At 42.8% G+C, this 26169-nt stretch overlaps 3 protein-coding genes across 7 annotated transcripts in view; 1 reads left to right on the top strand and 2 right to left on the bottom strand.

Annotated features, from left to right (window-relative positions):
- Positions 1-7: 7 nt before the first annotated feature.
- LOC139409122 (ras-related protein Rab-8A) lies at positions 8-8436 on the bottom strand. The gene is made up of 8 exons (XM_071153855.1): positions 8274-8436; positions 6212-6272; positions 6000-6060; positions 5551-5628; positions 5344-5433; positions 5016-5081; positions 3282-3332; positions 8-3192 (listed from the first exon to the last, which is right to left on the bottom strand). Exons 1-8 carry the CDS (start codon positions 8395-8397, stop codon positions 3103-3105), a joined length of 621 nt encoding a protein of 206 aa, XP_071009956.1. The 5' UTR covers positions 8398-8436; the 3' UTR covers positions 8-3102.
- Positions 8437-8623: 187 nt separating this feature from the next.
- LOC139409119 (small ribosomal subunit protein eS27-like) lies at positions 8624-12334 on the top strand. Of its 2 annotated transcripts, XM_071153849.1 has the most exons (4): positions 8624-8795; positions 9475-9583; positions 11572-11682; positions 11807-12334. In XM_071153849.1, exons 1-4 carry the CDS (start codon positions 8790-8792, stop codon positions 11833-11835), a joined length of 255 nt encoding a protein of 84 aa, XP_071009950.1. In that variant the 5' UTR covers positions 8624-8789; the 3' UTR covers positions 11836-12334. The 2 variants fall into 2 exon arrangements, with proteins under 2 accessions (XP_071009950.1, XP_071009949.1); XM_071153848.1 differs by lacking the exon at positions 11807-12334 and having other exon boundaries at positions 11572-11732.
- The window catches only part of LOC139409117 (tropomyosin alpha-4 chain), a 26285-nt gene continuing 12299 nt past the window's right edge, over positions 12184-26169 (bottom strand). For 2 of the 4 annotated variants that reach the window (XM_071153845.1, XM_071153846.1), the window contains 7 exons: positions 17710-17843; positions 17247-17364; positions 17014-17084; positions 16642-16717; positions 15879-15941; positions 15697-15766; positions 12184-13526 (listed from right to left, as the gene is read on the bottom strand). In XM_071153845.1, coding sequence (XP_071009946.1) covers positions 13444-13526; positions 15697-15766; positions 15879-15941; positions 16642-16717; positions 17014-17084; positions 17247-17364; positions 17710-17843 — 615 coding nt within the window. In that variant the 3' untranslated portion in view covers positions 12184-13443. Of the gene's footprint in view, positions 13527-14141; positions 14412-15696; positions 15767-15878; positions 15942-16641; positions 16718-17013; positions 17085-17246; positions 17365-17709; positions 17844-26169 lie in introns of those variants that run through there. The other 2 variants (XM_071153844.1, XM_071153847.1) reach the window with 1 other exon arrangement.

The following is a 26169-nucleotide window of genomic DNA, read 5'->3' as shown; positions in this document are numbered from 1 at the left end:
CAGCAAGTTTTAAAATAATCATTTTAATAAATCATCAAAAGTACACATCTACAAAAGGTGTAGATCAATTCAGTAATATTTATGAAAGTACAGTACAATAATTTTTAGATCTTTCTTATTTACAATTGTTTTCTAAATGCCATTTCCCCCCCATTTTCCATAGTTATCTATGAAATCCAAATTGTCTTGAACATGGAATGCTGGACTGATTTATGAACTGAAAAAGATGTACAAATAGTTCCACCAAAAGGAAACGAAACCGTCATAATCGCTATTATGAATAAACATTTGCCAGACCTATACAAGGTCCTGAACATACACAGCGGTTCAGCAAACTGACTGTGCCACTCGTGATGTTCTACACAAGAGAGGACATAAAAAGCTCATCTGCAAAATCAGGGGGAAGTCGTTTCCTTTTGCTGTGATTTAATATGTGCTCTCAATTTCCTAGAAATGTTTGTGTTGACAAATGGAATGCAAGTTCCACATTAAGACGGATTGAATGGGAATGATGGGAGTGACAAAGTATAAAGAGAACAGAAAGCAATGCAATAATGATCCTTTGCACATGTCTAATATCAAAGAAAAGCTCTTCAAGTCAAATGTGCAAACCCTCAAGAGGACCTACAGCCTCATGATGCATAGTTGCAAAGACCATGATATCAAGTATTAGGTGAAAATAAGACACGCTGTCATGGAGAGTGGCAAATTCAGAGGGAAGGGCAAGCAAGGAAGGAGAACGAAACCGAAACGCAAACTCCAATAAGCAAAGCTACTGTCCTCCAGGCATCCATTTAACATTGTCACCCTATAAACGGACTACAAATCACTGAGACTATGATTAAGTCTTGAGGATAGGGACTGGAATAATATTTCAAATCTGGCAAGGGTTTCTACAAGGGCACTTTCATATTTGGATGTTGTTTCACTGAAAATACTGACTACATGTCCTCTTGACTCGTTGCTTGTGACATTTTAGTCCATTGCCATGTCACTAAATTGCCCCCCAGTGCTTAGATCAAGTACTGATGCCAATGCATTCAATGTAAAACTGCAACATTAAATCAAACCCAAAACACCCAGAATTAGATTGTCTTAATACTGGCACATGAATAGTAATTATCAACACCAAAATGTGGGTCTCTTCAGTTTCAAAGCAGCAAGTATTAGGAAAACATATAGCTACTATCCTCGACTAAAAAAAAGCTGCAGGAGTGGTTCTCTAGTGAAATGGACTGTCATTGCATATTGTATTTCAAATATTCTCAATACAGTAGGTTGACGTTACTCAATTGAGTTCTTATAACCATAACATGTACTTTAGTTGGAATGGACTATAGGCCTACAAAACAACTACAAGGCAGACCATTGTCACTAATTTTCTGCCACAAATACTGACAACAGCAGCATTAAAACAGGCTTAGAAAGTCACAAAGGCCACACAAAACTAAACCCGAATGGTATTACAGTATCACAATTTAACAACTAGTAAACAAATAAGGAATAGGTTGAGGTTGGCATTTGAAAAGGTTGCCTAAGACATGACTTTAAAAAATAATTATAATCCATGACAAAGTGATTATTACCACCCAAAATATTCTCTCCGTTTCAGTGGTCTCCACATCACACACAATATTCATAATTGGGGCAAAGAAAGCATTTTGTGGAGTGGTTTAATATTAAAACACATTTCGAATGCCAAAACCAAAGTTGTGGGCAATTTATGCAACTCAATTGTTAGGAAATGAATTGTGCTCCAACTAGACTGATGTTACTGTGGAACAGATTTCAACTGACAGCCACTGGAAGTTCCGGAATGTGATAGCTTGTATAGGAATATGGCAGTATTCTTTAGAACTAACAGAATAAGACATGCTTTTGCAAATGTTAAGCAGTGAAGCCAATTTCATTACTAAAGTGCAATCAAAATGTGCAGATATCGGCACAGAATTGTTTTACCACTCAAATATGGTTGATAAACCTTGCGCAGGAAACAAATTGGAACTGCATAACGATAGAGTACATGTAAAATGATGAACACAGGTCTTTTTATTTTATTTTTTAGGTATGTCTAAGATGGAATGTCCACTATTGAAGAAAAAAAAAAAATCATGATTAGGCAGCCAGTACGTTGCAATACATTTTAGTGAACTGTTAACAGAATATATACATATTGGAGCAGATCGGCAATGTACATGAGGACGCACAACTGCAACGCGTTTTGACTTCTCTACAGTCAGCGTCAAAATGCATTGCAGTTGTGCGTCCTCAAGTACAATGCCGATCTGCTCCAATATGTATATTTTCTGTTAACAGTTCACTAAAGTTTATTACAACGTACTGGCCACCTACTCATCTTATTTCTTGGATTGCCTGCCATTTAGGGGCCTACCTTCCCACTGTCCTCACCTCACACGTCTTCACTATTAACATGGTAAGACTTCAGAATTTTTCTAGGTATTATCTTAAGAAAATAAGTGTCTTTCTTAGATGGTAAATGAGTAATGTCAAGGTAGAATAGAGAGAATCACTATCATTTGAGAAAGGAAAAAACAGGGACGCATAGATCTCCATAGTAGTAGCTAGATGACACAGAAGGCAACTCTCTGACAGAAGACGTCAGATGTATATATGATGGTTAACTAGTCTTAACATGGAAATACGCCACTGCTTTTAAGGATAAGGTTAATTCATGTTGAGAAGGAAAAAAAAAACTCACTAAGGATCAACTTTGGCAGCAGTGCAACCACATAGCAACATGAAGTATATGTAACAATACCAGTTGCATAAGACAAAGAGAGGAGAGGGGGAGCAGAAGCCTAAGTGTAATTATGAGAAACGATATAAGAGCATGAGGAGTGCCCGGTATAGAGATCTCCATCTAACAACCCTGATTGAGCAACTGATTGATCCACCTGACCAATGAATACATCCGTTTTTAAACTGGGGGACACATGGTGAATCAGAAAAAAAGCTCAAAACCCAAAGAGGCCTGGGATATGGGTAATGAGAAAGGGATGAGAACAGGGCGAAAGAGAGGAGAGCTCTGAGCAAGCTCAGTCCAGTTCTGTCCAGCTGTGGACAATGAGAAGGCCGTGGTCCTCACAGGAGGGTGCAGCGGAAGAAACTGCTCTTCTTGGGCTGCTCTGTGATCTTCACCCCCTGACTGCTGCCCTGAGGACTGTTGCCCTCCTGGAACACACATACACTCAGTGTAAGTCAGAGGGAACACACATTATAGCCCATTGAAATAGATGTGCACATACTACACACACACTTACCAGTTTCTTGTCCATTTTCGCCTTGATGTCTCTGGCAAGGGTCATAAATGCCTGAAAATGTCAGGGGGGAAAAAAACAGGGCAAATAGAGATCAAATCAAAAGAGACAAAACAATGTGCATTGTCTTTCACTAATGTCACAACTTTACTGTACTCCCATTGTTTTTAGAACTGCTTGGAATGAGTCAACTCTGTAGGCTCGGCCCTAAACGGTGTGCTCGCTGTCACCTGGGGCTGCACGGCAAATTAAGCTGTCTATATGGATGTATGTATCTCTGTGGTAACTTGTATTTGTACAGGGTGAACTTTAAATGACTATAGATGAATCTGAGTTTGTCTTCAGGAATTCTGTCTTATTTGCATTGGTCTCACCCCTCACACAAGCCTTTAGATGCTGTGACACCCTATGGGTGATCAGGTTACTGTAAACTTTGTATCATATGATTGGTCAATGGTGGTTGGTTTTACACCTTCAGATGTTTGAAATGAAGTTCTGTTCTCCCTCTTATCCTGCATGCAGTCCATTGGATAATGGTTGTATGATATTTCCTCAGACACTGGCCTAGTAGGCACCTCTTCGTTCATGCTTGGTCTTGTAAGTTAACCTTAATATTATGACTTGTGTGTGAATTAGAGGTCTTCACGGATCCACTTGTACCCGAATACCCAAGACCCAAACCGGGACTCGAGCGGGTCTGGATCCAGAATTCTAAATAAAGTCACGGGTCTGATCGTCACAGGTATGTGTAAGGGCTGGTACAGATCCGAACGCAACTGCTGCAGTAGAGAGAGAGCAACATTTTAATAATTTATGCTGCTACTCTTGCTTTTCACGAGAGTGGAGCATGGCACGTGTAGCTTGTTTTTGGCCTATCATAAGCCATCAAAGCAGCAATAAGCTACAGTCATAGAGCCTCTGTGTATGTCTAAAGTTAGGAGACATCTACTCAATGGAAGATGTAATTAAAATTATGTAATTAAATGTTAAAGGAGGATAGGCTACAATGACCAAGAGCAAACAGCTAGGCTGCTACTTAATATTCTGAATGGAGTTGTTATTTCTAACTGTAGGATGAGAAACTGCAATTAGCCTAGCTAGCGAGCTTAATTAGCTTCTCCAGGTTTGATGCAGTCAAGACAGGTACTACATAATGATATGTGACGATAAATAAGTTAGCTACGGCAGCCATTAGTCTACTATGGTGCGAGTCGTCTTGGTTGGTTGCCATCTCTTCCTTCCCGTGTTACTCGATCACAGTTCGGCCCCTCCCCCACCTGCTAAAGCAGCACCTCTCTCTCCCTCTTACGCTTTAGCTCCGGTTAATAGAGTAGCTTGTAAAAATAATTCTGCTGTTTCCCTCACTCGGATCGGACCGGGTCTGGAGCCAACCAGGTCGATACGGAATGGGTCTAGTTGTCCTCGGGTTCGTTTGGAATGGGTCACAATATTTAAAAATATATATTTATTCATATCGGGTCTGGGTGGGAAAGCCCAGATCCATTTCGGACTTGGACCCGTGAAGACCTCTAATGTGAATCCATTCATTTAACAGAGTTATTAAATAATACTTGCTTTGATATTCTCTTCTCATGACCATTCCTTGATCTTAGTCAGCTAAACACATAATTGCACATGGTTTTACTATAATGTTAAATCGAGTCAGGCATTTGGTTTAATAGACTTTGATCATATTAATTGCATAGTCTTATCAAATTTTACCCCACTGCAACTCACATTCTCCACGTTGATGTTGGCCTTTGCACTGGTCTCCATAAACTTAATACCGTACTCCAACGCTAACTGCCAACAGGAGATAAGAGGGACACACACAAAAAACCTCAGTCAACATGTAGATTTCTTATTGTACTGTCCATGTTGCCTCGCAAAGCCACCTGATCCCGTGAGCTTACATGCAGCGTTTTAATGTAAGTTTGTGTGGATCAGGTGCCCTTGAGTGGCTACATGGACAGTATCACAATCAGAAATCGACATCTACTCTATAGACACTATGAGTTATTTAGTTTATGATATACTTTTCATTTACTGGTCAGTGATCACCCACCTTCTCCCCTCTGTCTTTGGACACCTGTCGCTTGTCATTGACGTCACACTTGTTGCCCAGCACCATCTTCTCCACATCTGCAGAGGCATGCTAGACAGGAAGAGAGGATAAGTCATCCATAGCATTTATAGAGCAATGCAACACCTTCAATTTCACTAACTTCTGTTCTCCTGCAGAGATGTAAATGTTACAATTTCTGACGACTACCTCCTCTATATTCCTTATCCAGTTCTTGATGTTTTCAAATGACTTCTCGTTGGTGATGTCGAAGACTAACATGATGCCCTGGGGAGGAAGAAAAAACAAACAACCAATTTAACAGAGCATGTCAGATATTAGCATCCTGTTAAACTTGAGAAACCTGTACACTTGGGAGGATAGTGAATTGTTATAAAGGGCCTAAACAGGATTCCAGGGTGATTGTACCCACCTACCATGGATGATCTCAGGTATGTACTGCTTCATTTACAACTCTAAAAAGGGAGCGGCTCAAACTAGTTTGGAATCTATTAGTTGATGCACTGATCGCCATGAACGTCTCTGAATATGATTTGTTTTTTAATAATTAAATTCAAACTAAGTTCTTAGCTAGCTAGGCATATGCTTAGTACATTTCTGACATTGTGAGAGTGACATAGTGAAGCAAGGCAACTGACCATGGCTCCTCTGTAATATGCCGTTGTGATTGTTCGAAACCGCTCCTGGCCAGCTGTGTCCCTGGTAAGAGAACAACACAATGAGAGCCTTTCATTCCTATCCCTGAATCAACCCACTTGTTGAATTATAGGCCAATTGTGAGCATTCCCAAGGTGCTCTTTCTAATACATAATTTAAGACACTGTGTGAAGAAGTCAAAGGGCTGTCTTACCATATCTGTAGCTTGATCTTCTTCCCGTCTAGTTCTATTGTTCTAATTTTGAAATCAATACCTAAAAAGGCAAAGAGGATTAGCAAGAGTGAGACAATTCTTGCATTTCTACCCACCTAAAATAGATGTACATTTCACTGTCATCTCGGAGTTGCAAATGACAAATGACAAAGGATTTTTGAAACAACCATTTGACGTTGATGTACAGCACTGTTTATGCACAGGTGGCAAAAGCAGACTGCATTCAACATTTGCTCGGAAGCTAGCAAGTACTTATTTGCATGACACCAAGTCCAGAGTGACTGGGTTCTGGCTAGGGAGGCCCATTTTTTTAGATGATGTTGCAAGCCACACACAGGAAGTCAACGATTTCAATGTAAATTGCTGCAAAACTTAAGGGGAGACCTCACCTCCGAGCTAACCTTTCTGTAATGCAACTCTCAGCTAAAATTGGACTGCTTGCTGTGTATGAACATCACTGCTAGATTAGCTAGCTAGAATACACAATATGACCAAAAGTATGTGGACACATGCTCATCAGGTTTACCCAATAAATTACTGGGAGTTTATACATGTAGTGTGCGACTCTGTTTTTATAGACACCTGCTCGTCAAACATCTCATTCTAAAATCATGGGCATTAATATGGAGTTGGTTCCCCCATTGCTGCTATAACAGCCTCCACTCTTCTGGGAAGGCTTTCCACTAGATGTGGGAACATTGCTGCGTGGACTTGCTTCCATTCAGCCACAAGGGCATTAGTGAGGCCGGGGACTGATGTTGGGGCGATTAGGCCTGGCTCGCAGTCGAAGTTTGAATTCATCCCAAAGGTGTTTGATGGGGTTAAGGTCAGGGCTCTGTGCAGGCCAGTCAAGTTCTTCCACACCGATCCACAAAACATCTGTTTGTGCACAGGGGCATTGTCATGCTAAAACAGTAAAGGGCCTACCTCAAACTGTTGCCACAAAGTTGGAAGCACATAATGGTCTACAATGTCCTTGTATGCTGTAGCGTTACGATTTCCCTTCTCTGTAAATAAGGGGCCTAGCCCAAATCATAATGTTTTTTATTCCTTCTCCACCTAACTTTACAATTGACACTATGCATTGGGGCAAGTAGTGTTCTCCTGGCATCCGCTAAACCCAGATGGTGTGATTGACCACTCCAGAGAACACTTTTCCACTGCTCCATAGTTCAATTGGGGCGAGCTTTACACCACTCCAGCCGAATCTTGGCATTGTGCATGGTGATCTTAGGCTTGTGTATGGCAGTTCGGCCATGATAAAAAAATAAATAATGAAGCTCCCAAAGAACAGTTATTGTGTTGGCAGTTTGGAACTCAGTAGCAATAGTGAGCGTTGCAACCAAGGACAGACGATTTTTAAGCACTGAGCTTGTGGCCTACTACTTCATAGCTGAGCCGTTGTTGCTCCTAGATGTTGCCCCACAATAACAGCACATAGTTGAACGGGGTAGCTCTAGCAGGGCAGACATTTGACAAACTGACTTGTTGTTAAGGTGGCATCCTATGACGGTGCCACGTTGAAAGTCACCGAGGTTTTCAGTAAGGTCATTCTACTGCCAATGTTTGTCTATGGAGATTGCAAGGCTGTGAGCTCGATTGTATACACCTGTCAGCAACGGGTGTGGCTGAAATAACGGAATCCACTCATTTGAACTTGTGTCCACATACTTTTGTATATATATATATATATTGTGTAGTTACTTAGTCAGGGTAGTTTACTTGCTCCTGACAGCTAACGTTAGCTAGATAGCTAAGGAGTCAGCTGGTGACGTCGCCAGCTAAAATAAATATCATGAACATTTCAATTTGAGGTATGCCGGGGATGCTGAAGTGCTGGTTTTATTGTCAAGCGAGCACTGTAAACAAGCCGGTTGTTTCCTGGCTGGAGAACTAAATGCTAACCAAACAAGCTCTAGTTAGCTAGCGTTAGCATGACAGGATGGGCGCTCACCACCAATATTGCTAGTTGGGGTCGAGAGCTAGCTACCCCTCCTCCTGCATAACTTTTCGAACCACAAAACTTACGAAATGTACATACCTATTGTCGAGATAAACGTTGAGTTAAACGCATCTTCTGAAAATCTGAACAACACACAAGTCTTTCCGACGCCAGAATCGCCGATTAACAGTAATTTGAACAAGTAATCGTAAGTCTTCGCCATGTTATTAGCTATTGCGGAAATCCCGCCCGGCAGCTGTGTAAAGAGATATGGTTAGTTGAAAAAAATATTTGGATATGTTACTTCTTTTTCGATTTCTACTGGACCAGTGATTGGACAAACAACATGTCACTCTTGACAGCAGTCGTGGCTCCGGAAGCGCGACTTCCCCACTGTCAATCAAAATAGAAAGGGCAGCTGATTGTGCGTTTGCAGTCAATGTCCCACCCATTAAGATGTGATCCCACCCATTATATGATCTCACCCTTTATACAGTTTAACAACTTCTCAGCTTCACATTCACGACAACAATATCAGTGTACAGTCTGAAAGCCGTGCGATAATCTTGTTATCAAAGTACAGTGCCAGTGAAATAACAATAACCAAGAGAAGCAATGTCGGTAAGTGTTTTTTCTTTGCTCATGTGAGAAGTAGCCACATATACCGTTATCGTGTTTACACCATTGGAATAGCCAGTCAAATACTGTCGGCCTAATTCTTTATTGTAGGCCTTGCTTTCATTGGTGTAAAGTACTTTAGTAAAAATATATACCCAAAAGTACTCGTTACATTTCGAATGCTCAGACAGGACAGCAATATGGTCCAATTCACGCACCTATCAATATAACGTTTTGGCATCCCTTCTGCCTCTTATCTGGTGGACTCACTAAACACATACTGTTTAAATTTTGTCTGAGTGTTGGAGTGTTACTGTCTGTCCGTAAGTAAAATATCGTGCTGTTTGCTTAATATAAGGAATTTGATGTATAGAATTTTCATTTGACTTTTATTCAAGTATGACGATTGATTACTTTTTCACCACATGTCATAAACAAATTAAATAGTGGGGCTTGTCCCGGGAATGGGATACATGTCTGGGCATGCCTCAAAAATTGCTCTGCTGAAGTTTTTGTATCAGACATGAGAGGGCGCCCTTGACTTATTTACATAAAAACCATACAGTTATATCAAATGTTATTATAACCAACGATTTCCCTTCTAATCTGGGTTTATATCTTTCTATGGATTTTAATGTATAAACTGTACAGTCATATATTTACACATTCATCCGTATTGCAGCTCGCTAAGGACCTAATGCACCCTACTTTGCTGGCTGAGAGGCAAAGACACAAGAAGAAGAGGTTGGTTCAGAGTCCCAACTCCTACTTCATGGATGTAAAATGCCCAGGTGAGTTTAAGGATGTACAACTTCCCAAGTTTGCGATTTACCATTAAGGGCTGGGAATTGCCCGGGACCTCACAATATGATATTATCACAATACATATGTGCCGATACGATATGCAAGAAGACTGGGAACGAGCTATTGGATGAACAATACTGAAGTTTTTTGGCACAGAAAATGAAAAAGTACAATGCTTGCTCACCATAGCCTGTGTGCGCCTTGAGCCTTTACCTTTTCAATGAGGATCTAATTGTTTGATTGTACCTTGACTCTCATTGGTTGAGGGCCTGACACTTCTTTCCATTACCAATATTTATTCACAGACACTGTAGTAAACTATATGTAAGTTAATTTCCTTGGAAAGATTACTGTCAAGTGATTCTCTTCCGCCCATGTGTAGGCAGCCTACTCTATTTAATTGAGACCACACACACTGTAGGCACACTTGATCTTGCATGCCCAACTAGGAGAGGAGAGGTAGGCCATTGAACTTGGAAGCAGTGAATTCTGTGTGTGAATAATGTGACAAAAGGTTGCTTTTAATACAGTAGGTAGGCACAGGCTAATGCATACAAAGCAAAAAGACAATCGTTTCCAAATAATATGCGCAACCAAAAAAAACAATTTTCATCCCAAAATTGTCTGACTGGCCGCTCCTGCCCACAGCATGGAAAATTACAATGCACCACAATGATCTCTGTCAGGACATGCAGCCCTCTACTTGGAGTCAAAGTATGGATACTGTATGTCTTGCAAAATAATATAATGAAATGTAACTATTTCCCCACCATCACTATTTACCATACTCCATTGATAAACTATGTGTATGTATGTATGTATGTACGTATGTATGTACAGGGCGGCGGGCGGCCTAGTGGTTAGAGCGTTGGGCCAGTAACCGAAAGATTTCTAGATAAAATCCCCGAGCTGATATGATAAAAATCTGTCGTTCTGCCCCTGTACAAGGCAGTTGACCCACTGTTCCTAGGCCGTCATTGTAAATAAGAATTCGTTCTTAACTGACTTGCCTGGTTAAATAAAAATAAAATAAATAAAAATGGTGTTCACATTATTATTCTAATAACATTATCTAAAATAATTATAATTTACAACAAATAAATGAAGCATGAAAATAAAGCATTTACAAAGGCTTATTAAAGGGATTTATTGGGATTTTGGCAATGAGGCCCTTTAGCTACTTCCCCAGAGTCAGATGAACTTGTGGATACCATTTTTATGTATCTTTTTGCGTTGCGCAATGACAAAATCTACAGGAACAACTAGCATGCCAGTCATTGCGCTAACGCTTGTTAGCAATTGCACTAACACTAGTTAGCAGCTTCCTTCAAACTACGCAGGTACATAAAAATGGTATCCGTGAGCTCATCTGACTCTGGGGTGGATAAAGGGTGTCATTGCCAAAATCCCAAACTATCACTTTAATGAAAACATATGAATGTTTTCATTTTCAGCAGCATACCACCCTGCATACCACTGCTGGCTTGCTTCTGAAGTTAAGCAGGGTTGGTCTTGGTCAGTCCCTGGATGGGAGACCAGATGCTGCTGGAAGTGGTGTTGGAGGGCCAGTAGGAGGCACTCTTTACTCTGGTCTATAAAAAAAATCCCAATATCCCAGGGAAGTGATTGGGGACACTGCCCTGTGTAGGGTGCTGTCTTTCGGATGGGATGTTAAACAGGTGTCCTGACTCTCTGAGGTCATTAAAGATCCCATGGCACTTATTGTAAGAGTAGGGGTGTTAACACCGGTGTCCTGGCTAAAAGTTCCAATCTGGCCCTCAAACCATTCACGGTCACCTAATAATCCCCAGTTTACAATTGGCTCATTCATCCCCCTCCTCTCCCCTGTAACTATTCTCCAGGTTGTTGCTGTAAATGAGAATGTGTTCTAAGTCAACTTACCTGGTAAAATAACAGATAAATAAAACATATATAAGGGAACAGAAAAACATCTTTGTTTCCCCGTTTATTCCAGGCTGCTACAGGATCACCACAGTGTTCAGTCATGCCCAGAGAGTGGTGCCCTGTGGCGGCTGCTCCTTCGTCCTGTGCCAGCCCAGAGGGGGCAAATGTCGCCTCACTGAGGGTAAGACGTTGTACAATCACATTGCTCAAGAGCCTGAACTTATACAGTAGCATAGACGCACACTATATCAGTTTAGAGCTCTACTGATTATGAACTTAAACTCCTCTTTCTCGCCTCTGTCCAGGCTGCTCGTTCAGAAGAAAGCAACACTGAGGGAGGTTACAGTTGTGAGCTTTCAACTCTGATAGTCGTGGAAGGTGGACCATGAATGATTCTGACTGTTCAGTCTTAATTTTAGCTTACATTATGTTGATTGGAATGGATATATTTAGCTGAGCTGATTGACAGTGTTTTGATCTTACAGTGTTTTGATCTTATTGTGATGTCTTTCATGCAAAATACAAGCAGATCAATGTTCAGCTACAATATTATGTCTTCTTTTCATATTGAATAGGACTAATATGATATAATATAAGTTGAAATAGTCTCCCTCTGTATGTGTATGAAATGTATATTTTTCTTAGTAAATCAACAAATAAATAATCGCTTAAACCAGGTTACTTTGTTTTGTAAAAATGTATTAGATTGAAAGAGGGAAAGGTGAATGAAACATTTCAACACAGACTCAAGTCAAATGAGAAGCTTTTTTCACGGGCCAAGGATGAGAAGCCATGATCACCTTCACAGACAACAATAAAAACATTTGAGGGTTCATCTTCTCTGGTATGTGTATTCTTTGGTTTCGAGAGTTCCCCTGCCGGAAAGTGGTGAAAAACTGGAGCAATACATCTTCTCAATAACTAACATTATTCTACTATATACAATAAGTATCCATGTTTTATTACCTTGATTGAGGCTCCAGTGGTGCTTATTTGGCATAACGTTTACTGCATATGCTACCACCACATTTAATACCAGGAATGTGATTTTACATCCAAGGCTCAGGCAGTCAAATGTAGAGCTGGGATAGTGGAAAGGAGGTGCTATAAAGCTGCATGTCAGCATATGGTGGCATTTTAAAACCATACAGATTATAGGTTAAGTCAGAGGATGGGATGCAGTTCTTTAAAGGATTTGCATGAGGCTCTTTTCACATCAAAAAACATTTTGAGTTTGGCTTTGGCAAACCCTCCACCTGACTGTCGGTCATAGTATTTTACCACCACAAGTAGCACCACAGACCTGTTCACCATCCTTTCGTCTCAACGACCATGTTAACACACGCAAGCACACCAAAGGTAGAATATTGGCTCATTCTGAAAAGGCACAGTCCAACCTGTGAATATGGTCACACACATTGTGAATGCATAAAATATGACCATGTCGATGGGTGCATGGACAGTAAAGCTGATTCCTGTAAACTGTTCACATAAGACCTCGAGGTGGAGCTCATGAATCATACGTAAAATGAAAACCATGTCACAAGACCCATTTCAAAAACATGCTCTTGGAGTGCACACTTCAGATATGAATTGTTGTTTTTTCTATTCTTTACTAATTGGCCTGAATATAAGACTGTTTGTAAATATGGTCATAATCCATTTTATTTTATTGCTGGTCTATAATCTCAAAGTTCCATGAAACAAAATGCTGTAAACATAAGAAATGGGATTCGAGGAAGCTGGTGATTTGGAATGCATTTCTCTTAAAGAGAGAGAGAGAAAGTTGTGACTTAAAAAGAGAAGAGAAAATTAAGGGTACAAGTATTTAAGTTAATCCCCTTTCCCTGGGAATAAGACTTTACAGCTGGAAATGTGGAACGAAATTGAATATTTATGGAATGTTGCAAGACTTTTATCCTTTCCATCTTCTTCATCATGTTTATAAGCTGTTGAGCTCTTGCAGTGTTTGGTCCAGGACTTGATGCATCCCCAAGTTCTCTTCTTTAGCACCTGCTAATTTTTCTGGAAAATAAAAAAGAACGACATATTGAAGAATAATTGAATGAAACCACACAGGACAGGAGCATCATAAAGTTGATTCATATTCATTCATTCTCCTTAGGTTTGGTAAACAATAGTTTACACTGACGCCAAAGCGGTTCTTATACCGTATGTCCAACAGCTGTTTAACATAAGTGCTGTGGTCATGTTAAGTTGTTCCATATGCAAACCCCAACCACACTAAAGAACCCTACCCCAAAACAAAAGGCAGATTTGCGTGCATAAAATGGATGATGGCGAAGTCTGCCTCTATTCAGCAACTATGTACAGTGACAGTCTATTGAAAGCAATTTGTTGAACTGAACTTAAAAGACAAAGCCACCGGACATTTCCGATCTTATGAGCTGTAAGCAAAATGCACACGTTTTAAAACACGTTGCTGTGAACACACCTCAAATACTTAAACTGCAACCACAACCAGGAGTGTGTTAGTCAAGAGATACACAGTTGTGTGACATTTATGCAAAAGAGGTGAGGGACACTCAACGTGAATGCACACGTCACTCCATAAATTCTCACCTTCTTAAAACAGTTGTTTTGAAACATTGAAACATTGAATTCAAGAAGAAAGGCTGGTTTAGACGTAGGAAAGATTAGGCTTTTAATGAGTTTCATTTGCACAGTGAGATGGACAGAAGGCACAGAGAACTGGAGAACGGCCTGTGTTTCTGGAAGCGAACCCTGGGACACAGTAGGCCTACAGTGGGAAAGGGTGAGAGGACAGACACCCTAGAGGCAGCATGAGACAGACAGGAAGAGACATCTACAAGGAGGTCATGTCATTGAGGGCATGGTCCAGCTCCTCGCTGATTGCCTTGTACTTCAGCTTCTGAGCGTACAGTTCATCTGGAGGTCAAAGCGCAGCAGGAAGTAGTGCAGGTAAGGCCCAAGGGAAGCAGCAGTAGCAGAGAGAGAGAGGTGGAGGACAGGGAATGAGAAAAGAAATAGCAGCAAAAAGAGAGGGAAGAGAAATAGAGGACAGGTCACTGGTTGCAGAAGAGAAAATTCATACAGTATAAACATTTAAGAACAGAAGATGCCAGAAAGATAAGAGATGTTTGTCTACCTGTGAGCATTTAAAAATAAAAATGTGGTTGCAAATCTTTTTTTATGGGCAGGAGGTGACTGACTACCTTATGCAATTAAGCCCATTTAAAGGTTTTCATCAAAGTACTTCATACCGGTAAACCCATTCCATGTGGCTTTAGGACCAAATATGCTGATCTAAAAGGAATTTGAGCATACTTTGTCCTTTGTGCAGACAGCAGACACAAAAAGTGGTTCTCTTTGGAAGCCGGCGTTTTGCCGGTTAGTAGAGAAGTGGCCTACATATTTCTTTACACTTGAGACCACAGCAGTGTGTTTTATTAGCTTGTCGGAGAAGTTTCCATACGTCTGGCAAGGTACCATTTCTTCCAGAGAAATATTTCCAGCTAGTTGAAACACAAAACCCTTGCTGGGACGGTGTCAACGTGAACCGTTATCACAAAATGGAACTGTGTATATTAAGATGTTTCTTTGCTCACGGAGAGGATTAAATAACCACACCTCTTGACCTAGGAAACTACATCCACCGAGGATTCCTGAACAAGCTTTGACATCTTTAGTAATGTAATAAATTGGAACGTCGCCCTGGGAGAAATGTATATGGTAAACTGTGGCCTCACTTGCCTGATATACTACTGTATGGATGAAATTAATGACATTTTACTTTTGTGTCAAATCGCCAATTGGCAACCCATCCCTTATGTGATCAATTGACACATAAACAAACATTACAATAATTCACTGTGGTAATTCAGTGATAATTCTTCTTCCGGGGTTCTCTGCAGTGTGTATTGCATAAAGAGTGAACAAATTAAAGGTACAAATCTATCCATAATAGTAAAAAAGGTTATCCAAAGAATAATTATAATCCCTGTATGTTATTCTTGTTAGAGATACCCAGGTTTACAGGTCTGGGTTGCTACTAAAGACAATGATAAAACAGTTCTTTCCAAATATAGTTTAATATCCTGCCATGAAATATGTCTAACTTACAGTAAGTTGCTCTACAATAAGATAAGTTGACTTTCTCTTCTATATTGCCATAGAGCAGTTTGCAACAGTTTCTTAAACAAAGCACTCATACCTTCCAGGTCGTCGATGGACTTTTCGAGTTTGGCCACAGTCCTCTCTGCAAACTCTGCACGAGTCTCAGCCTGGGGGACACAGAGGGAGTGGGAGGGCGTCAGAACAAGACGCCATCTTTGACATGGAGCAAATTGGTTTACTACTGTATGAATTAAGAATCAGATGCCAGCAGTTCCTTACCTCCTTCAGCTTGTCACTAAGAACCTTGATCTCCTCCTCATACTTGTCCTCTTTTTCTGAGTACTGTCAAAATACAAGTCTGTTACAGACAAGCTCTGAACTCTTGAACATGCCTGAACTCCCAAGACAGATGCAGACATATTAGCATGAAAGTGCACAGAGAATGATGGTCTTGCAGGACTGTGTGTCAACCATGCTTAGTTGTAACACAACTCTTCAGGTGTGATCAAACTGGCCATGTGTTGGTATAAGGAACACATTGTGCTGCGATGCCAAAGTGAAGGACATTGATTTAATCAGCACAGGGCAACTGCTTAAGTGGCTAAGGTGGAATCATGCGGCGTGACTGGCACTAGAGCGGCTGGGTCGGAACGCAGAGACAAATCTGTGCTGGTTTAGGACTATTTCGCCGTCATGCGTCATCAACATTATCATAAAGAAATCAACGTCCAGTTTGTCCGGTTGATAACAGGGTCTTTGCTCTGACGTCTGTGAAGGTGAAAGTGCGGCAGGCAGTGATTATACTCTAAACTACTCTGCTTTCACATCAGCCTTGTCGAGTCAACTCCTGATAGATACACCCACTTAAGGACAGCCCTTAAGTGGGTGAACTAACCCTGAACATGCAGATATCCAGGATAAGTTCAAATCATGTACTTTGAATTGTGAATGGTGAGCTACACCGCACTTCGCACTTATCCAACGTTCACTTATCAGCAGTTGACTGCATTTACTTGTATGATGTAATAGTGTGCACACTGACCTTCTCAGACGAGGCTTCTAGGGACTTGAGGTTGTTGGTCACATTTTTCAACTCCTCCTCCAGGTCACTGCATTTACTACAGGGGGAGAAAGGAAGAAAAGTACTTTGCTTTGACATCGTAATAGCTACACAAGCCTGGAAAAACCTTCAAGTTACTGATGTCCATTTTAGCTTATGGCAGAAAATCCCTGTTTTTAACTAGACACTGTTTTTTAAATGTTAATTAAAAAAAGTGTTATGAAACTCCTTACAAACCTTAGTCTTTGACTCATCTATTTCTAAATAGGAGGAGAAGAGACCCCATCACAGAGGTCCTAACCCCCAATTCCCCTTTGTCATTCCAGCGTAATAGGCGGACTGTGCTGCACTTACAGTTCTGAGACCTCTGCCCTCTCCTCAGCTCTCTCCAGCTCTCCCTCCAAGATCACCAGCTTACGGGCCACCTAAGGTAGACAGAGCCAACTGTATGAGTGAACAGTAAGAGTAAAAGGAATATGAAGAGGAGTGAATGGGAGAAGAGTATGAAAACACTATGGATGGGTGAACAGACGGTTGGTGTAGAACTGCAGACAGGACAATCTCTATGGGACTATATGACATCTCACCTCCTCGTATTTGCGGTCGGCCTCCTCAGCGATGTGCTTGGCCTCCTTCAGCTGCATCTCCTGGATCTCCATCTTCTCCTCGTCCTTAGAGGCTCTGTTCTCTATCACCTTCATTCCTCTGATTGGACAGGACACACAGCGATGTCAGCAACACCCAAGACACACTCAATTTCTACTGTCATTTAGATAGCCCTTCCAACACGGAGGCACATTGAATCGTTTTACACAATCAAGAAGGCTGTCTGGGAAATAGCGCGCTTTCACTATGCTATTGGAGGGGCTTGTCATTTGCTAGCAAAGCACATAGCAACAAACCTTATAACGATAAAGAACCTTCAAAGGAAGCCTGGTGTGCCTGGTACTATCCAACAGGCCTCAAATTAGCAGGAAAATATGGCATATAAATATGCTGTCAAATGAAAGATTAGAAATCCATCAGGTTATGTGGCTGGCTGGTACTGACCTCTCGCTCTCATCTGCGGCCTTCTCTGCCTCCTCCAGTTTCTGCAGCGCGGTAGACAGCCTCTCCTGGGCCCGGTCCAACTCCTCCTCCACTAGCTGGATCCTGCGGTTCAGACCCGCCACGTCACCCTCCGCCTGGGAGAAGAGAGGGGGAAGAGGGGTCAAAGGTTAGACAGATATCAGGGTCACACTCGCATCGTAACGCTGGTTGTACTAAATTGGATGCTCTTCACTCGATAAACAATCCATGTTGTAGAAAGCAAACAGAAAAGCTAACATTTATTTAGTCCATAAGCATATCCACCTCCCAGCGAACTGACTCCAGACCAGTGCAATGGAAGTTCTCCAGCAAACTCCGACTCACTCAGGCCCTACTACTACTTATCCCACAGTTCAGTACAGCACCCGCAGGCCTGCCTCTGGCTGACCATGACCAGACCCATTTTTACATAACCTGCAGTTACTCTCCTCCTAATTACAAGGCGTGTTGACAAAGGGAGCTGCCCTCCACTGCCCTCTATCACTTGGTCCTATCTCCAGCCAGTCAGTCTTTCAGTCAGGTAGTTACCATGGGTGTGAGGACTGAACATGAGGCCTGCCTGCTAGAGATGCTGTCTCAGAGGCCAGTAAAACACACGTTAGGGCTAGGGACTGGAATAAAAGGGCCACAGAGAGGGAGGTTTCCAGTTGGAGAGGGAGCTAACAGAGCACAGGGGAAAAGGGTAATTAGGAGCTATTTGTGCAGAGTGAGTGCCATTCCATTCCATTTTCTCATGGGCTAGATATTCCAACTCTACTCTGGGCTGACTGTGGGAGAGAGACATGGCTTCCTACTCTGCTCTGGGCTGACTGTGGGAGAGAGACGTGGCTTCCTGCTCTGCTCTGGGCTGACTGTGGGAGAGAGACGTGGCTTCCTGCTCTGCTCTGGGCTGACTGTGGGAGAGAGACATGGCTTCCTGCTCTGCTCTGGGCTGACTGTGGGAGAGAGACATGGCTTCCTCCTCTGCTCAGGGCTGACTGTGGTATAAAGACATAGCTTCCTGCTCTGCTCAGGGCTGACTGTGGGAGAGAGACACGGCTTCCTGCTCTGCTCAGGGCTGACTGTGGGAGAGAGACATGGCTTCCTGCTCTGCTCTGGGCTGACTGTTGGAGAGAGACATGGCTTCCTGCTCTGAGCTGACTGTGGGAGAGAGACATGGCTTCCTGCTCTGCTCTGAGCTGACTGTGGGAGAGAGACATGGCTTCCTGCTCTTCTCAGGGCTGACTGTGGGAGAGAGACATGGCTTCCTGCTCTGCTCAGGGCTGACTGTGGGAGAGAGACATGGCTTCCTGCTCTGTTCAGGGCTGACTGTGGGAGAAAGACATAGCTTCCTGCTCTGCTCAGGGCTGACTGTGGGAGAGAGACATGGCTTCCTGCTCTGCTCTGGGCTGACTGTGGGAGAGAGACATGGCTTCCTGTTCTGCTCTGAGCTGACTGTGGGAGAGAGACATGGCTTCCTGCTCTGCTCAGGGCTGACTGTGGGAGAAAGACATGGCTTCCTGCTCTGCTCAGGGCTGACTGTGGGAGAGAGACATGACTTCCTGCTCTGCTCTGGGCTAACTGTAGAAGAGAGACATGGCTTCCTGTTCTGCTCTGAGCTGACTGTGGGAGAGAGATATGGCTTCCTGCTCTGCTCTGAGCTGACTGTGGGAGAGAGACATGGCTTCCTGCTCTGCTCTGAGCTGACTGTGGGAGAGAGACATGGCTTCCTGCTCTGCTCAGGGCTGACTGTGGGAGAGAGACATGGCTTCCTGCTCTGCTCAGGGCTGACTGTGGGAGAGAGACATGACTTCCTGCTCTGCTCTGGGCTAACTGTGGAAGAGAGACATGGCTTCCTGTTCTGCTCTGAGCTGACTGTGGGAGAGAGATATGGCTTCCTGCTCTGCTCTGAGCTGACTGTGGGAGAGAGACATGGCTTCCTGCTCTGCTCTGAGCTGACTGTGGGAGAGACATTGCTTCCTGCTCTGCTCAGGGCTGACTGTGGGAGAGAGACATGGCTTCCTGCTCTGCTCAGGGCTGACTGTGGGAGAGAGACATGGCTTCCTGCTCTGCTCAGGGCTGACTGTGGGAGAGAGACATGGCTTCCTGCTCTGCTCATGGCTGACTGTGGGAGAGAGACATGGCTTCCTGCTCTGCTCAGGGACTGGTGGTTAGTCAGCACTCTCCATTCTATGCCTCTCTTTTGCTTTCTCTTGATCTCTCCCTCTCTTTCAGGCCTGACTGACACCCCACCCATCCTCCCTCTCTCTCTCTCTCTCTGTCTTTCCCTAGTTACGACAGAAGCCTGTAAAGAGACAGTGGAGGAGGGCAGGAAATGTCTGTTAAATGAAGGTTGATGGAACAACAGCCAGCCAGCTAAAAGCCAATTGAATCCAACGCGACGATGACCGATTTTCCAGAAAGTGAATGCTGTTGCATAAATTGACCACAAAATGAATCATTGTGGATAATATATTCTTCCCTGACTTCTTTATGGGATTTTATGGATATCAGATCAACTGTCAGACAGTTTGAAAGAAAATACAAACCAGGCCGGAAAAACGGATTGTTATTTCCTGGGTGAAGTAATGTCTATCTGGAGAATTCCTCCCTAAACAAACATTCTATTCATGAGTGCAGGTCAGTTAGGTATGCCGTCGGTATGCGGCTGTAAAACAGGTCCAGATACAGACAGGCAGGCAGTTAGCAACAGAGCTAGCTTCCAGAACAGTTTAACGGCTGTAGTCAAAATATCAGCAGCATAGAAACATGATTACCAGGGGATTTACCACATTAAAAAAAGCGCAATAGTGTTGAGGTACTAGTTTGTAATGGCGATCTAACATCAGACTTTCACGTTTTTACGTTTTTAATGTCACGTGCACAAGTACAGTGAAATGTCTTCGATTAAGATTAGGGAAATCTCCCTCAGACAGAACTCTGTGTGTTTTAAAACATGCTTATCCATCTATACAGTATGTCCCTTCATGCTGCCGAAGGTAATTCATTCAGCCATGTGGAGGGAACCAGGCATTCTTCTGTGAGATGCATGAGGATGGTAGATACTGGCATTCAACAACTGAAGTCTCTCAGGGTTGGATGGGAGAGGCATTTTGTTGTTGTTAGTTCAGCTACACAGTCACTTATCTATGGCCCAGGCCCATGTCATTATGGATTGTCGCTAATGAATACTCTGTGGAGACTTGAAAAGTACCACAAAGAAAAGTATGCAACACATTTCCAATAAGCTGACATAACAGCTTACAGGTTCACCATATACAGTACATGAGCACATTCCTGTTACAATTAAACGTTTTAGACTAAATGTAATGACCCTTTTTGAGGGAAAGGAAGTGGAATAAGTTTCAAGGGGGTAAAAGGTAGAAAAGGAACAGGAAGCCAACCCTCTCCTTCCTCCTTCCCCTCTTTCTTTCTCTGTCAGTTCAGGGTCAGAGGAGAGTTCGCTCTCCCTCTTTCTCTCTTTCCCTAGCCATGCCCCTTCCTTAGTCACCCAGCATTCTCCAGCTGCCTGCACGCCTTATATGGTAAAACATACTCACAAGAATGTTTGTGGAGCAGGGCCAGGAAGATGTTTGAGAGCAATCACACACACACACACACAGAACTGCACGCGCGCGCACACACACACACACACACAGACACACACACACTTGCTTACATGCACACTTGCGCGCACACAATCACACAAGGACACACACAGAAAACAATGCTTAAATGAAACCATCTGGGATTCAGGAAAAGGAAAGATACCAAGCTACAAGGACGTGCTCTGTCTGTTCTTCCTCATATAAACTAAGCCGATTCAATTATTATAATAATTTTAACCAGGAAAGTCAGTCAAAAACAAATTCGTATTTACAATGACGGCCTAGGAACATTGGGTTAACCGCCATATTCAGGGGGTAGAACAACATATTGGTATCTTGCCAGCTCGGGGATTTGATCTAGCAACTTTCCCGGTTACTAGTCCAACGCTCTAACCACTAGGCTACCTGCCGCCCCCTATTACGAATGACGATAGGAAATGTCTGGTGAGAAACTAAACAGACTACATTAATGACATGTCTAATATTACGTCATGATGACACTTAATATAGCTATCAACAATAATGTGTTCAGAATGAAAAGTCTCTCAGTAGCTATGGCTAGGGCCAGGAGTGTCTCCTGGTCAGGAAAAACGTGCAACCTCAGTTAACGTTACAGTCTATAACTAGGAACGGGAGTTTTTTTTCTGATCCCATGGCCAGATCAGGAACAACTGAAAACCCAAGTTATATTGGTCAGGAAAGACTCCTTGCAGGTCGGTAGCAACAATATATCTGCAGTACCAGCTGAATGTGTTATGTTATATGGAGGCTGTTTGAAGCTTGGCAGCTGATGACACAACGACACCCTACTGACACTAATTACACACTGACACAGCATCCTCAATGAGCGCCCGCAGCTCACTAGAATAAGCTTGATGTTGTTAGCCCAGCATCTGGAGTGCTGAATCGCTGAATCACTCCCTTTGTCCCCCGCTCTGCACACAGTGGTATCTCCCTCTTTTTGGCCACGCGACTGGCTTTCTTTATGCTGCCAATATAACTTCAAGATACTTTATATCAACACCAGAGCCTTTTCAATGGCCACAATTAAGTCAATTCCGAGCAATAGACAGGGATTGGCTATATAATTTCGCACTTTCTTTTTGCCAAAGCGACTTATACAGTGCCTAAATACATTTTCGCATTGATGGCCCCAGCGGAAATCGAACCCAAACCCTGGCGTCTCTAGCGTCACGCTCTTACCACCCACTGTGGCTCATGGAACCGGGCGGGCCCGAACCAGCACACCACACATTTTTATTTGTGGAGGCAAATGACCATACTTTATGAAAAGAGCAGACGCTCTGTGCTATTCAACCAGGACCAAGACTACTACTACCATATTCATACTTATGCCAGAGTTTTCAAACTAAACCATCTTTGCTTAAGAGTTCTTTCCATACATACAAGCGATGAGTGGAGTTGGGTATGCCTGGTACCCACCAGAGGCATGCATTTATTAATCTAAATACATGGCTCTGGTACGCGCTTGTCCCTCTTGTCAAAGCGGCTAGTGCCTTGGTCCGTGCTATCCAGAATCCTTTGGACTTCCCGACTCTGACCTATTGAAGATGAAATGTAAAATGGTTCTGGTAAGGGTCAAAGGTCCCGATCAGTCATTCTGATTCCGTGTAAAATACCCTTTTGGGTGATTAAAATATCACCTAGAATATTTTTTAGGGGGGGATTGAAATGCTCAAATTTTGAGAAAAATGTATTTTTCTCATGGCTTACGACCAGGAAGTTTTTTAAAAAGAGGCTGATTTGGGGGGGTTATAATCATGAGCTCGCCTTGACTGACAGCTATTTGAAACGCCTATGTCAAGAAACTTGGATGCAGTGAACAGTGTTGCACTAAAATCATCTCAAGCAAATTTGGTGAAACACAAAGGAACTGAAACAACATTGAAATTTGGCGTATTTCTTGTGATGCGGTTCACAGCAGCACTGATGGATGTGTTGGCATGACAACTGCATCAGAGTTTTGAACAACCCTCCTCCCTTTTGTTCCATGGTGGCTGAAGACCTAGCTAGCCATTAAGTAGCTAACACCAGACACATGAAATGGGAAACATATAAGTATCTTTGCCATAGATGAATAGTGTAAACTTCTAATTATATTTCCTGACAGCCTACAGTCAAATTTTGGCAGCAGTTGAGTAGCTATCTAGCTATATTAACCAAATCAAAATCAAATTTTATTTGTCACATACACATGGTTAGCAGATGTTAATGCGAGTGTAGCGAAATGCTTGTGCTTCTAGTTCCGACAATGCAGTAATAACAAGTAATCTAACTAACAATTCCAAACTACTGTCTTGTACACAGTGTAAGGGGATAAAGAATATGTACATAAGGATATATGAATGAGTGATGGTACAGAGCAGCATAGGCAAGATACAGTAGATGGTAGATCTCCTTCCACAATCATCTCCTTAGTTTTGTTGACGTTGAGTGTGAAGTTGTTTTCCTGACACCACACTCCGAGGGCCCTCACCTCCTCCCTGTAGGCCGTCTCATCGTTGTTGGTAATCAAGCCTACCACTGTTGTGTCGTCCGCAAACTTGATGATTGAGTTGGAGGCGTGCGTGGCCACGCAGTCGTGGGTGAACAGGGAGTACAGGAGAGGGCTCAGAACGCAACCTTGTGGGGCCCCAGTGTTGAGGATCAGCGGGGAGGAGATGTTGTTGCCTACCCTCACCACCTGGGGGCGGCCCGTCAGGAAGTCCAGTACCCAGTTGCACAGGGCGGGGTCGAGACCCAGGGTCTCGAGCTTGATGACGAGCTTGGAGGGTACTATGGTGTTGAATGCCGAGCTGTAGTCGATGAACAGCATTCTCACATAGGTATTCCTCTTGTCCAGATGGGTTAGGGCAGTGTGCAGTGTGGTTGAGATTGCATCGTCTGTGGACCTATTTGGGCGGTAAGCAAATTGGAGTGGGTCTAGGGTGTCAGGTAGGGTGGAGGTCCCTCTGCAAAACACACCTTCTCCAATGTTGGTCACAAGGCTGTAATTATTTCAATTAGGTAAGAGAATATCATGTTACCATTGGTGTATTAAAATAAGAGTAACCCCCATCCCCGTAATAATCCTGAATCCTGAATCCAAGTGTTTGACATGGGGGAAGGGACCAGTATCCTTCTGATCAAACCTTACCATTGTAGAAGCACCAGTACTTTGTTATACTTTGGTCATCATACTTTGAACTGGTTTCATCCAAATATCATCCAATTTCATGAAGAAAAAAAAATGATTTTGACTATACATGACCGTTAAGGTTAGGGTTAGGGCACACACACAGAGGACAACAGCCAATGGTGACCATAGCAATGGGGTAAACAAACATTTTCGAAGTGTGAAAAGTGAATTGCTATAGCACCATAAACATGCATAAAAAAGTGTTTACAGCCAACCAAAATTATTACCCAAAATGTTTTAGAAACAAATGTTTTTTTATTGTGATGGACTCTGTAAACATGTGATTTGACAGTTGTGACTGACTCTGTAAACCTAGTTATAATGCTATCCAGCTAGCTAGAGCTAGAGTGGAAAGCTGGCTGATCAGTAGCTGCATGTACGTGCTGACGTATAACCACGCAGGCTAGATTGTGTTGCTGAACAAACGTCTCGAACGCGGTGGAATGCGAATGCGCCTCCACCAATAACAATGTGTTGTGGATGGGGTCAGCCCCACAGCCGACCCCACCCCGTTCTATCTGCCGCAGCGAGGGGTACTTGAACTGAGCCACAAAGGACCAAGGAGGTGAGACATGCCATTCATTAGGAAATACATTCCTGTTGTTGCACTCATCCTGTTGAGTCATAGGCATTGAGAGGGAAGGAGGGCTACAGCACAAGGAAGTGAGACATCAGGAATGTAATAATTGCTTAATTTGAGGATGGTGGGGTAATGAAGAGCATAAGGCTTGGGTTTCTATGGAAGTGTTCCAGGCAGGCGCTATGTTATATGCTGATCCAGTCCTGGTGAGATCCCATCTGTTAGCAGAGACTTGACATGCAAAGACAGCCTCATATAAGCAGGCATGTCAGGAGGAGAATGAGATATGTAAAGAGAGGCTATTAAACATCAGGCACATGCTTCTAGTGCAGCTCCTCACGTCTTTTCAATGCAAATAGGATGCTGAATCAATAGAGTGGACAACTCCATCCTATTTCAGCCACATTCAGACCCTGCCCCATTCTTCATCCAGACTTAAGCCAGCTTTATAGTGGAGACTGCTCACTGCTCACTGCTAACTGATTCATATATGAGTCTTAGAACATGGGTAAAACCAAAGGCCTGAGCTTCAGTAGGGTCCACAGTAGTGTGGGTATGCATGCAAATAAGGATGCAAGAGTTTAATTGGGTCTTAAATCTTTGAGCCTTGCTGACAGCAGAGACCAGAGAGTTAAGTGCCATCAGGTCAAGTAAACATTCCGCTAGTAAAACTAATTACTGGTCTATATATCATGGTGACCCCCCTCCCACAACTCTAAAGCAGTGTACAAGCTTAGGCCTGTCACTACGCATGGCAGCCAGTGGGACCCCTGGTCAACACTGTAAGTAAGTATAAGACAACATCCACTCCAGAGATGTAGTGGTAAAATATAAACTCCAGTGGGTGATCGAGATAAGACGAACAACCACCGATATAAACCAAAACATATTACATTTTTAGAACTGTATTGTTTGATTGAATTTTCATGCATGTCTATAGGGGAAGCCTAATGTCATTTTCAGTGGTAAAAATTCCACATAATGCACATAAGATAATCCCTCCCAAAATAGTCAATTTGGACGCTAGAAAAGTAAAGAAAAATAGGATGTGGAGA

Source organism: Oncorhynchus clarkii, chromosome 5 (genome assembly GCF_045791955.1).
Source record: "Oncorhynchus clarkii lewisi isolate Uvic-CL-2024 chromosome 5, UVic_Ocla_1.0, whole genome shotgun sequence".
NCBI classification, from domain to species: Eukaryota; Metazoa; Chordata; class Actinopteri; order Salmoniformes; family Salmonidae; genus Oncorhynchus; species Oncorhynchus clarkii.
The sequence above is the reverse complement of the archived record's forward strand: the minus strand, read 5'-3'. Positions and strand labels throughout refer to the sequence as shown.

What these genes read in the sequence shown, in the direction of transcription:
- LOC139409122 (XM_071153855.1), bottom strand. Translation starts at nt 8,397, where the DNA reads ATGGCGAAGACTTACGATTACTTGTTCAAATTACTGTTAATCGGCGAT. An exon ending in AAGATCAAGCTACAGATATG is followed by an intron (nt 6,061 to 6,211) that starts GTAAGACAGCCC and finishes TTCTCTTACCAG; the next exon opens with GGACACAGCTGGCCAGGAGC. An exon ending in GGATAAGGAATATAGAGGAG is followed by an intron (nt 5,434 to 5,550) that starts GTAGTCGTCAGA and finishes CTTCCTGTCTAG; the next exon opens with CATGCCTCTGCAGATGTGGA.
- LOC139409119 (XM_071153848.1), top strand. An exon ending in CATGGATGTAAAATGCCCAG is followed by an intron (nt 9,584 to 11,571) that starts GTGAGTTTAAGG and finishes CGTTTATTCCAG; the next exon opens with GCTGCTACAGGATCACCACA.